This window comes from Poecilia reticulata, chromosome 15 (genome assembly GCF_904066995.2).
Source record: "Poecilia reticulata chromosome 15, P_reticulata-male-v2, whole genome shotgun sequence".
In the NCBI taxonomy this organism is placed as follows: Eukaryota; Metazoa; Chordata; class Actinopteri; order Cyprinodontiformes; family Poeciliidae; genus Poecilia; species Poecilia reticulata.
The window spans coordinates 29,671,801-29,684,647 of record NC_088844.1 but is presented as its reverse complement, the minus strand read 5'-3'; the positions used below and the strand labels follow the sequence as shown (position 1 = coordinate 29,684,647).

At 47.4% G+C, this 12,847-nt stretch overlaps 1 protein-coding gene across 4 annotated transcripts; it reads right to left on the bottom strand.

The window, feature by feature from the left end:
• Positions 1-383: 383 nt before the first annotated feature.
• Positions 384-12,221, bottom strand: pcgf5a (polycomb group ring finger 5a). Of its 4 annotated transcripts, XM_081616291.1 has the most exons (10): positions 12,007-12,221; positions 9,158-9,312; positions 8,018-8,521; positions 6,263-6,359; positions 6,127-6,182; positions 5,674-5,733; positions 5,443-5,600; positions 5,270-5,368; positions 4,493-4,582; positions 384-719 (listed from the first exon to the last, which is right to left on the bottom strand). In XM_081616291.1, exons 3-10 carry the CDS (start codon positions 8,130-8,132, stop codon positions 672-674), a joined length of 723 nt encoding a protein of 240 aa, XP_081472417.1. In that variant the 5' UTR covers positions 8,133-8,521; positions 9,158-9,312; positions 12,007-12,221; the 3' UTR covers positions 384-671. The 4 variants fall into 4 exon arrangements, with proteins under 4 accessions (XP_081472417.1, XP_081472416.1, XP_081472419.1 ...); XM_081616290.1 differs by lacking the exon at positions 9,158-9,312; XM_081616293.1 differs by lacking the exons at positions 9,158-9,312; positions 12,007-12,221 and adding an exon at positions 11,441-11,712.
• Positions 12,222-12,847: the final 626 nt, after the last annotated feature.

Below are 12,847 nucleotides of genomic sequence, written 5' to 3'. Positions count from 1 at the left end.
TTACAAATCCTGACCAGCCGATTTTGATCTTTGTTTTCAACTGACCTGCTCCGGTGTTTTATTGTCACGATACATCGTCAATGTTCCAGTATTATTCTACTGACGATCAGCTTCACACGTAAATATCGACCGATTGCCGATCAGCCAACATTATTAAAACCATGATTCCTTAGAGGCTCTTATCAAAGGCACCAACAAAAAGATTTTATTACTAGACCAATTACTCACAGTCATTGTGCTGTGAAGTCCACAAATACAGAAAACCTGCAGACATCTGAAAACGTTTCGGGTTTTAGAAACGTAGCTTCCTTTGGAGCTTCACAGCAGAAACGTTGTTCCACTGATTACTTCAGGAAGAATAAAACCGATAAACAGAGACGAAGCAGTAAAAAAATCAACATTTAATCTACAGTTAGTTAGACAGGCAAACTGCAGACATGATCGTTCCGAACAGGATTTGAGGCACAGGGACGTACATTTAAAAATAGCATATATTATAGCATATATTATTCTATGTAGCATAAAGGCTTTTCAACGCAACAACAGAAGCACTTCATCATCGGCTGTACAAAAATACATCTAAATCTCTCTTTATCTGCGCTTGTAGGCGTTGGTGTCGGCGTGGAGACGCTGTCTGGACGCGCGTTTGTGGTCCTGCTGCTGCGGCCGGATCAGCCGAAGTCGATCCGCGGCCGGTACTCCAGAACCATCGGATACGTCTGAGTGGACCGGCAGGAGAGGGGGAGAACATGTTGGAGGAATAAAAATGAAAACACATCAGAAGAAAATCACTGCTGGAGTTTGTGGTCAGGAAGTCATTTTTTTTATTTTACTAAAAAAGGAAACATTTGAAATGATTAATACTCGTATTCAGAGCTGTAGCATCATGGAGTCAAACCTTTAGTCCCTCAGTGGGGAAACTCAGATGTCAGCATAGCGTGTCAGCATTAGCTTCCGCTAAGTAGCATGTTCCGATCGTGCGTTAGCGTTAGCTTCCGCTAAGTAGCATGTTCCGATCGTGCGTTAGCATTAGCTTCTGCTAAGTAGCATGTTCCGATCGTGCGTTAGCGTTAGCTTCCGCTAAGTAGCATGTTCCGATCGTGCGTTAGCGTTAGCTTCCGCTAAGTAGCATGTTCCGATCGTGCGTTAGCATTAGCTTCTGCTAAGTAGCATGTTCGTATAGTGCGTTAGCATTAGCTTCTGCTAAGTAGCATGTTCGTATAGTGCATTAGCATTAGCTTCTGCTAAGTAGCATGTTCGTATAGTGCGTTAGCATTAGCTTCTGCTAAATGCCACGTTAGCCTAGCGCAGACGATGAGGATCTGCCTCCATGTTTCAGTGCAGAGTCTCTGCCAGCTGCAGCACCGTCCTGCGTTCTGCTGCCTCATTCCTCCCAGGAAACAGAACCGAGTCTGATCCGGGTCTGAACCGGGTCTCACCGAGCCTCCGGGTCTCTGACCCTCATTCTCCATAAACCTCAGAGTCCATAAGACTTCAGATCTGACACACAGACAGAACTGAAACTGAACGACTTCATGACAGAGAAAAACCAGAAATCAGAACCAGATCCGATGGATCAGAACCAGAGTTGATGGATCAGAACCAGATCTGATGAATCAGAACCAGAGCTGATGGATCAGAACCAGATCTGATGGATCAGAACTAGATCTGATGGATCAGAACCTGAGCTGATGGATCAGAACCAGAGCTGATGGATCAGAACCAGAGCTGATGGATATTTGATAACAGATCTTCACCGTCTCAGACCTGGAGAACTTTAATCCTGGTTTTACCAAGTCGAGAATTGGGATAAAAGAAGACTGGACCACCGTCTGGTTCTGGTTCTGGTTCTGGTTCTGGTTTTAGTGAGTGAAAAGTTAAGCAAGCAGATATTTAAACTTTTCTCATGTTTTCCCTCCATTATGTTGAAACTGGTTGTTTCTCAGCTCTCAGTGTAAAAACATTCCAGATATTAAATGTTGCTTCTTCAACAGAGGTTTGACTGCAGCTAGTGATACTTCATACTGGATGTTTATGGAAATCTGCAGCAGCATCTTCTGGTAAAACAACGATGAGCCCTGATTGGATCTGACTGAAATGGTTTTTAATAAATTTTACAGATTTTACATGAATTTTCTGCTCTAATGTTACAATCAGATTAATTTAGGCAGAAATAACCGGATCTTCTTCTCGTCTCTGTCGCTCTCCTTGCATTACCTGCAGCATCAAACCGGAGCTAAATATAATGACCTGCTGCTAATGTTGATGACTCGGCGTTCGGGACGTAAATAAGTCTGGTTCTGGTTCTGGTTCTGCATCAGGGAGCCGGGCAGACGCCACTCAGGGGACGAAGCTTCTGGCTTTTCCCTCATGGATTAAAATCATTTCATCATATTTACTCTAATCAGCCAAACTAACCCTGATCCACTGGACCGGTGAGGATTGGGCTTCTTGTTCTGGCAGAACCGGGTCAAACCCAGAACATGTTCCTTCAAATGGACAGTTATTGATTTGTGTTTATCCCGTATTGATTCCGGACCCAAAGAAAGAAACCAGAATTTATTTAGGGTTGTTCTGACTGAGAAGCTGAAACTAAACCTGTAAGAACACAGGAAGTGGATCCAGTGGATCCAGTGGATCCAGTCTGTACTGCACGAACCACTGACACCATCCAGAACCTCACTTCAGATCAGGAGAGTTAGTTTTCACAGACTTTCTGAGTTAATCGGCCGTTTATTTCCAGCTATTCACACATTTTCTGTAGAGCTCATCTGAAATATGAATCTCCTACAGCTGTTGGTGACAAAGCAGCCAATCCAGGAGCGCCATTCATTTTCCTTGGCACTGATTGGCTGAACCTCTAACAGTGGAGACCATGTGGATGGTTTCTACAGAGGACATTAATGCATATAAAGATATATTTGGTCTATAAATATCATTATTATTAGTGTTTCTGGAGCTTTTTAGAGCACATAGAAACAGTAGTTGTGGTTTTTCCTCTGTCGCCCCCTGCTGGTCCAGGAGGACTGGATGCTGCAGCGCAATAACCCAATACTCCTTTACATTAATACGAATAATTAACTGAATGTCTGTTTCAGAACCAGGATGAATGTCTGATTGGGATTTACGTGACTTTTTTCTGGTAAAGTTCTTCCAGACGGCTTTTGTTGTAAATCAGAGCTGAAAACGATTTTATATGTCCGCAGGAAGCTGTTGTCTCTGATAACTGAGATAACTGTGGTTTCTGACATGTTTTCACATGGTTACATCATCACACGCTCTCAGCATTTTAACCTTTACTGAGGTCCAGTCGGGTCGGTCAGAGTCCAAACTGGATCCAGTTGACTGATTAATCAGGTGGAGCATCTTTCTCTGGATCTGAGGAAGGGATCAGTTATGCAACATCCGTGAGGTCAAAGGTCACAGCTGTCTGCACGCCGTAGTCACCCTCAACCTGCAGGCTTCATTCATAACGCAGACCTGAGCAAAAGTTTTAAACCATCTCCTTCCAGGCAGGAAGCTTTTATCCAACTTGGACCTGATCCAGAGTTGAATCAGCTTCATTTTTAGCTTGTTTTAAGGCCCTGAAGCTGACAGATACTTTGATTTCAGAGCAATATGGATGGTCCTGTTGACACACAGTTACCTATTATTATTATTCTCAGAGGAGGGAGGAGTAAAAAATATACTCAAATTAGAGTAAAACAACTTAACAGATTTTTACTCAAGTAAAACGTAACCATCCATAATACATAACTGATCAAATTATCAATCATTTAATATTTAAAAATTACATAATCAAAATATAAAGTTAGGTGGAAATTTTGGTATTTTAAGGACCAAAATTATAATAATTCATGTAAGTAACAAAAAATCAGGACAAAAACAAACAATTTTCCAAATCAGTTTCAATATAAAACTTATGAAACTCGTATAAAACCTGCAGGTTTGTGTCTGTGTCTGGTGAAAAACATGTCTGCTTTTCATTTAGTGGGTAGAAAATCTGAATTGGACTTGAGTAAATCCATAATGACAATCATTTCTTTCAACACGGTTTCTTAAATAAATGAAACTGAGTAAGTGTAACTACCGTACAGAGTTTGGTAGCTGCTGGTTGTTCTTATGTTTTGCTCCTGTGAGAAAACTAAAACTCCTCCTTTGTGATAAATGGGTTCCAGTTTCTGTAATATCTGTAGTATGACTGAACGTACAGTCAGAATCAAACTGTAGTTCCTGCTAAAACAGAGAAATCAGTCAGTCAGTCAGTCAGTCAGCATCTGTTCGCGCTCCACTCAAACCCAAACCCACAACCATCCGGTATCCAAGCCGTCACTTAGCGCCTCGAACTCAGACCGAACGAAGTGAACTCAGATCAAACTCCTGCAGCCTCCGGCTCCTCGCTGCACAGATAAACGCCTTCCTGATAATTGATGCGTTTGCACGTGCATGCAGACGCGGGCGGCTGAACAGGAAGTGAAGGAGACTGGCTTACGTTCTCCCCATGCAGCCGCCACCGGGTCATGTAGATGAACTCCAGGGTGTGATCTCGGCCCATGATTTCGCCGTTGCAGAGCACATCCAGCTGGAAGAACAGAGATCAGTGAGAGTCTGAGTCAAAGGCCGGCTGGAGGGTTAATCACGACAAAGACGAGGAGAGGGGAAGTTTGTTGAGGTCGTGAGTGGGAGGCTGCTCTGAATATGTTAACCAGTGAGGGTGTCTGGTTTCTGATCAGTCAGCAGGAAGGAGCCGTTTTATCCTGGAAACAATGACTCACATCAGACCTACATTTAAATATTACTGGTTCTTAAATATTACTGTTAGTTTCCAGGTAGCTTATAGGAGCTCAAAGCGCTACAGGTTACCATCAGGGACTGAGCTGGACCAGGAGGTAACCTCTTACTGCTCTGGACCTTAAAGTTTTACCTGGAGGTTAATGTAACCTGTGAAACCCGGAAAGTTGCTCTGTAAGTTTCAGGAAAGGAAACCTGGAGGCTCCAGAAAGTATCCAGACACGGTTCACCAGCTTCTAACTGATGGTCCCTGAATGCACCGTGGAGCTGCTGAAAATACGCAAGAGGTTCCAGAAACCTGGCCTGAACCTGGTTATTGTTCTCAAACCGTTTGAAACAACAAACTTACAGACCTTTCTGTTACAAACACCCAAAACTTTCTGCACTACAACGTCCACATTTCAGATTCTTAATCTTTCTTTCCCTTGTGATTTAATGAGGTTTAAACAAGGTGCAGAAGAAGAAACCTGGAGCTGACCTCGTAAGAGCTCGGCAGCTTGAGTTTAAGACTGAGGAACTTCTTGATGGTTCCCACGGTAACCCTGCTGGAGCAGCGGATGAACCTCTTCATCAGGTCCTGGTTGACGGGAGCAGAGCGGTGGGTTAGAGGTCCGTCAGGTTAAAGGTCAGGCGCTCCGGCGTCAGGCTCACCGTCACGCTGCTCTCCCCGGACTGACCCGCGTTGTGCAGGCAGTCCAGGCAGATGGCGATCTGAGGGTCGCTCCTGTGGTAGTCTCCATCTTCACCGCCCTCACCATCGTCATCGGCGCCCCCACCGGCGCCGCCGTCAGGAAGACACTGCAGGCTCTCTGGACACAAAGACGGGTCAGGGGTGAGGATGAGGAGGAGCTCTGCCTCGTCGGGGAAACGGACCCGGCTTACCTTGGCCGTTCTCCTTCGGCTGGTTCTTCTTCCAGAACTCCAGTTCCTGCTGTTCCTCTTCTGGCTCACAGCAACGAAACAAACATTTACAGGACAACATCAGACTAAACGCCTCAACGGATAAAAACAGAGAAGCACCTGACAGAAATACCAAAAATAAAAACGACTTTCAGATCTTTTTATAGCTTTAGCAGTTTTAGTTTCAGTTCAACCAGCAGCAGCAGAAGAAAGTCGACATGTTGCTTTAAATTATCCTCAGTCAGAAACGGGAAGCTCAGAGGAGAAACTCCTACTGAAGCCGATGGATGAAGGACTTCAGGGACGATGTCCTCCAGACTTTGTCTCTGATCAGAACTGATAGAGTGATGGTTCATGAATCTCTCTAACTTCCTCATCTAGTCCCGTTATCCCAAACAAACTGCAGAGACAGACGGAAACATCTGGCAGACTCACTTTCTCTGAGTCCAGGCACCAGCTTGAAGATGATCTCCTCCAGGGTGTTGTCCAGCCTGAGACCAGAGGGACAAACGTTACAGAGCCAGGTCCGGCAGACAGAACAGAGAAATACCGGGCCAGAGGAGAACCCCACCTCAGCATCTCCAGGGGGTTGGTCTCATGGACCTGGATGCCACATTTAGGACAGTCGTTGCTCTCCTCAAAGTGCTGCACGATGCAGCTCTTACAGACTGCGAGACACAACGGTTCACACAGGGTCAGAAGAATCAGCAGCAGCTGAGATCAGCTGAGACACGGCGTCCAATCACACGACGCCACGTCTCCAGGACAAACCCGGAGCTGTGAGGTTTACTGACAAAAAGGCAGCTTTAACAACCCACCATCTCTAAAAGGGCCTAGTCAAAGACCAGTCATTACGCTTCCAACTTGTAAATACATCGTCAAACCTCTAATGAACAGATGATGAAGGATCACAAGCGACTCAACAGTTTCATGTGATCCAGACTTTCCTAAAGTCTCAAACTTCAGAATGTGGTTTAGATGAATCTATGTATAACTTTAAGGATCTATTCTCCTCCCTACTTCAGCTGCCAGCTGGGTTCTGACTTTATGAACCATAAACATGTGACCTGAGGGAACAGGAAGCTGAGGGAACAGGAAGCTGAGGGAACATGTGACCTGAGGGAACAGGAAGCTGAGGGAACATGTGACCTGAGGGAACAGGAAGCTGAGGGAACATGTGACCTGAGGGAACATGTGACCTGAGGGAACAGGAAGCTGAGAGAACATGTGACCTGAGGGAACAGGAAGCTGAGGGAACAGGAAGCTGAGGGAACATGTGACCTGAGGGAACAGGAAGCTGAGGGAACAGGAAGCTGAGGGAACATGTGACCTGAGGGAACAGGAAGCTGAGGGAACAGGAAGCTGAGGGAATATGTGACCTGAGGGAACAGGAAGCTGAGGGAACAGGAAGCTGAGGGAACAGGAAGCTGAGGGAACAGAAAGCTGAGGGAACAGGAAGCTGAGGCAACAGGAAGCTGAGGGAACAGGAAGCTGAGGGAACATGTGACCTGAGGGAACAGGAAGCTGAGGGAACAGGAAGCTGAGGGAATATGTGACCTGAGGGAACAGGAAGCTGAGGGAACAGGAAGCTGAGGGAACAGGAAGCTGAGGGAACAGAAAGCTGAGGGAACAGGAAGCTGAGGGAACAGGAAGCTGAGGGAACAGGAAGCTGAGGGAACATGTGACCTGAGGGAACAGGAAGCTGAGGGAACAGGAAGCTGAGGGAACAGGAAGCTGAGGGAACATGTGACCTGAGGGAACAGGAAGCTGAGGGAACATGTGACCTGAGGGAACATGTGACCTGAGGGAACAGGAAGCTGAGGGAACAGGAAGCTGAGAGAACATGTGACCTGAGGGAACAGGAAGCTGAGGGAACAGGAAGCTGAGGGAACATGTGACCTGAGGGAACAGGAAGCTGAGGGAACAGGAAGCTGAGGGAATATGTGACCTGAGGGAACAGGAAGCTGAGGGAACAGGAAGCTGAGGGAACAGGAAGCTGAGGGAACAGAAGCTGAGGGAACAGGAAGCTGAGGGAACAGGAAGCTGAGGGAACAGAAAGCTGAGGGAACAGGAAGCTGAGGGAACAGGAAGCTGAGGGAACAGGAAGCTGAGGGAACAGGAAGCTGAGGGAACATGTGACCTGAGGGAACAGGAAGCTGAGGGAACAGGAAGCTGAGGGAACAGGAAGCTGAGGGAACATGTGACCTGAGGGAACAGGAAGCTGAGGGAACAGGAAGCTGAGGGAGCAGGAAGCTGAGGGAGCAGGAAGCTGAGGGAACAGGAAGCTGAGGGAACAGGAAGCTGAGGGAACAGGATGTTTACTCACAGGTGTGCAGGCACTCAGTGACTGTGGTCGGTTTGATCAGGTAACCTCGGCAGAGGTAACAGGTGATGAAATGGTTGAAGTCTTTTACCAAGTGCTTCCGTCCCGTGGCGGCCATGTTTGTAGTTTTCTGTGTGTCTGGAGTCTCCCCCGAGCGTTAGGAGACTCGCAGGTCCATTCACAGCAGCAGAGTCAGAAATGAAAGCGTAACGAGCGGCAGAGCGGGTCGAAGGTCCTACTGTATGAAGTCCTGCTCCATAATGAGCCTGAAGTTCAGCAAACGGCACAATCCACTCAGACGTTATTCCATCGTCACCAAACCACCGAGAAAATTCCTCTGGCGTCTCTGTCCGTCACTCAAACTCATTCCACAGATCCTCAGCGGGGAAAACGACGACTCGGCGAGCTTCACCTCCCAGCCAGGAGGCCATTTTTAATCCGTCAGGGGTCAGAGGTGAGCTAATGAGGGGCTGATGCTGCTGACCTTTAACCTCTCACTGATCTCACCTGAGGAGACGAAAACAAGCGTTTAGAAAACAGGAAATAAAGTCGGGAATGTTGACCCGTTTCCCATCTGATGAGTCGTCAGTTCGACCAGCTGCAAATTCAGATTAATCATCTTTAAATATTCAAATCCGGCCTATAAAGACAAATAAACATCTATCGATCATTCTGATGAATAATTGATTAATTGGACAGAAATGCAGATTTTTCCTTTACAGAATTCGTACAAAATTTTTTAAATATTAACTGCAAAATATGTTGCATTAAATTATTGTTTTAGTTTTGACCTAATTGCTTACTGTGCTGTTCTTGTCAGTCTGTATACTCAAGTTAACCATTAATAAATTACAATTTCAATAACTGATTAATCCAATTAACCGTTTCAGTCGTGATGTATTTCAGTTAGAAATAAAAATATCCAGACAACAAAATTATGTTTGTCATATTCAAAGTTTTATCAAAAATAAAGTTTACTTATGGAAGTAGCAGGATTACTGCGTGACTCGCTCCCAGCTCATCCCCACTTTGACGAATTAGAGGAAGTTTTGGATTTTTAAAAACATTCTGGATTCTGCTGAGCGTCCCAGCTGCAGACACACACACACACACACACACACACACACACACACACACACACACCTTAACCCGGGTCGTGACCCGTTCATCTGGACCGGATGGTTCTGTTGCACCTAACTGTGAGTGAATGCGAAGGAGCAGAACGTCATAATAAAATCGCCTGCTGACTTTATTTTCCTCGTCCTGGTGAATCATCTCCATTTCTGCTCTGAGCTTTGCTGTAAATTAAAGTGAAGAGCAATTAATGTCAGAGACTGAAGGAGTTTCACCACAGACTGATTTATTCCGCCAGTCTAAATCATAGGAAGAGACAAGAAGAAGATCCAGAGCCAGAAGGGAACAGAATGAGTCCGGCTGGGAATCTGCTGGAAAAACTCGAATATGAAGGATACATTTTGACAAATTTACAAAATTCTCCAGGTGGATAAAAACTGGATTTCAGTGACAGGAAGAGGAAACTGAACTTGGCTGACTGCAGCGCAGAAACAGAGTTCAAAGTTCAACGGCTCACAGGAAGCTGGACATAAGAAGAAACTTTTTTATTTCATCTCCATATGAATACTTTATAAGGCTGCACAGTGGTGCAGTTGGTAGAGCTGTTGCCTTGCAGCAAGAAGGTTCTGGGTTTGATTCCCGGTCTTTCTGCATGGAGTCTCCATGTTCTCCCTGTGCATGGTGGGTTTTCTCCAGGTACTCCGGTTTCCTCCCACAGTCCAAAAACATGACTGTCAGGTTAATTGGCCTCTCTAAATTGTCCCTAGGTGTGAATGTGTGTGTGCATGGTTGTGTGTCCTGTGTGTCTCTGTGTTGCCCTGCGACAGGCTGGCGACCTGTCCAGGTGACCCTGCCTCTCACCTGGTACGCTAGCTGGAGAGGCACCAGCACCTCCAGACCCCTCTGAGGGACAAGGGTGAAAGAAAATGGATGGATGAATACTTTATGATTAAAAACGTTGGTGTGTTTGCAGTTTTTGGTCAAATCAGGCCAGAGAGCAGAGATGCACCCAGAACCCATCACTCCCGGTCCGTTCCACCCAGGACGGTTCTGTAACCCGTCAGATCCCCAACAGAGCATGGTTTGATATGTTTGATCATTTTCACACACGCGCTGCTGGTTTAGCTGTTTTTGTTTGTAATGTGGGATTCAGATAGCAGTGCTTTGGGCGCTCAGCCTTTTCTCTTACATTACTCGGCAGAATCCATCATGGCTGCCACTATCCATCCATCCATCCATTTTCTTTCACCCTTGTCCCTCAGTGGGGTCGGGAGGGGTGCTGGTGCCCATCTCCAGCTAGCGTTCCGGGCGAGGGGCGGGGTCACCCTGGACAGGTCGCCAGTCTGTCGCAGGGCAACACAGAGACACACAGGACACACAACCATGCACACACACACTCACACCTAGGGGCAATTTGGCCAATTAACCTGACAGTCATGTTTTTGGACTGTGGGAGGAAACCGGAGTACCCGGAGAAAACCCACGCATGCACAGGGAGAACATGCAAACTCCATGCAGAAAGACCAGGCCGGGAATCGAACCCAGAACCTTCGTGCTGCAAGGCAACAGCTCTACCAACTGCGCCACTGTGCAGCCCTGGCTGCCACTAAAGAAGCTTTAATCTGCAGGATGAAGTAAATTTTGGTGATAACATTTTGCAGTATTATGGTTGTAACAGTAAAAGTGACAATAAAAACAACTTATTTCATATTTTTTAGGTAGCTGCATGACTGTAACTGGAAGGTGAAATGCATTGTGGGCCTTTTAGGCTCCTTCCTGCAAACTCCTAGCAGCACCATGGCAACACGCTCATCCTGGTTGGGATTAACAGAGCTGCTAATCTTTCAGATTTATTTCTGACATGTTCTAGTTTGGTTCTGTTGAGTGGAAACTGGAGAAATATGACCAGAACCAGAACTGAGACCAGCTACTGGTTAACGGACCTCATGGACGGATAAACGGATTTAATTGTTTAAAAATCGTCAGTTTCATGAATTTGCTAATGAAGTGAATCTAATTGGTTTCTTGTTAACTACAGCAACACAAATGCCCACAATTTCGGAACCGAACCGCTCAGAAACTTTTCACCTGTTCATTGATGACGTCAGCCTGCGTCATGGTGAAACTGTCCAATCAGGAGCGCTCTGGGTCAGAGTACCTCAGCACATCTGAGCCTCCGATACTGTCAGGTCAGATTGAAGCGGAGTTCTACTTTCCTGTCAGGTGCATCTGCCGTGCGCGCGCGGCAGCTGCGTGTCGCTCAGGTGTGCGTGTGCGCGCGCGCGGCGCTGGTCCTCCCGCAGAGCTGGATCCAGCCAGTTTGACTCTGCTGCAACCAGAACCAGAACCTACCCTGAATCCTTTCTCCAGCCCAGAATCCTCCTCGGTGTCCGTCACAAATAACCAGCGACGCGCGCGCGTGCGCCTGCCTGCTCCGTCGTGCATGCACGCACGCACGCACGCGGAGTGGAACTGCTTATCTCATCGTTCAGGCGCGTCACGTTCTACGTCATCTGTGTCAAAACAACATCAGCAAGCGCCGCGCTGCGCCGTGACACACATGCGACACGTGCACGCGCCGCGCTGACCCTTCGCTAGGTCCGCCGCCGCCGTACACGCGCGCAGATTCGTGCGCGCCGCTCGTATACGGACGGTAAAAGTTACAGAGGGTGACGTCACAGCCTTTAAACGGAACCAAGCAGCTCGATTTGCGTGAACGCATCGCGATCCCGCATGTGCGCGTGCGCGGCAACGCACTTTGCATTTCGGTGGGCATGGTGGGGGGGCAGAGGAGGAGGAGGAGGAGGAAGAGGAGGAGGTCCAGCCTGCCAGGCAGCGTCAAAGTTTGTCCGGAACGCGGCGACGTCAGAGGATGAATAAGATGAGAAATAATCAGGAAATAAAAACACGCGGCTCACCTCCGCCGGGACGTCCACCATGGCGCCGCCTGCGCGTCCCGCTCACTTCAGCCCGGCCCGTGTGCGCCGTGGGAGGACAGAACACGGAACTGGTCGGCTCGGTTCTGCCCCAGTCCGCCCAGCAGTCAGTCAGGCAGTCAGGCAGGCAGAGAGCAGCGGTGGGCGGGGAGCCACCAGGCAGGCAGGGCGAGGAAACTGAAAGCGATTGTGTAACAGTGACTATCGGCCACAACACACACATACACACGCACGCACACACACACACACACACACACACACAGGTACACGCGCGCACACACACAGAGCTGTGACTGCCGTGAGGAGATGAAGAGCAGCTCATCTTCCTCTGATGCTGCAGTTTGTTTTATTCTGATGTTGAATTCATCCAAATCAAAGATCGTCTAATGAACAGAAAACCATTAAAGATCTGATATTATTAGAAACTTCTTTATAAATGTTCCTCCCACTTCCTTCTAACTTCATTCCAACCTGGAACCGGATCAGGAATCCTGTGGATCGGATTTCAGCACCGGGTTTGTGAAGTTCCCCACATGGAGCATTAAATCAGACTGAGGTGTGAATGTGGGTCCGTTTGGTGCTTCGTTACTGTGAAACCATCACTCAGGCTGTTAACGGGTCAAACAGAGTAAGGCTTCTCTCTGCAGCTCCTCCAGAGGCTCCAGGGGCCTCTTGTCTGCGCTCCTTGCTGATGGTTTTGGTGAGCGGACATGTTCTGAGCTCTCGTGTCCAGATCTTAATCATCCCTCCAGAACTTCCTCGTCTCAGTTGGTCACTGAGTCATCATCCTGATCCAGATCCTCTTCTGCCTCCACATCTTTCC

What these genes read in the sequence shown, in the direction of transcription:
- pcgf5a (XM_081616291.1), bottom strand. Translation starts at nt 8,132, where the DNA reads ATGGCCGCCACGGGACGGAAGCACTTGGTAAAAGACTTCAACCATTTC. An exon ending in AACCCCCTGGAGATGCTGAG is followed by an intron (nt 6,183 to 6,262) that starts GTGGGGTTCTCC and finishes CTCTGGTCTCAG; the next exon opens with GCTGGACAACACCCTGGAGG. An exon ending in CCGGGGAGAGCAGCGTGACG is followed by an intron (nt 5,369 to 5,442) that starts GTGAGCCTGACG and finishes CCCGTCAACCAG; the next exon opens with GACCTGATGAAGAGGTTCAT.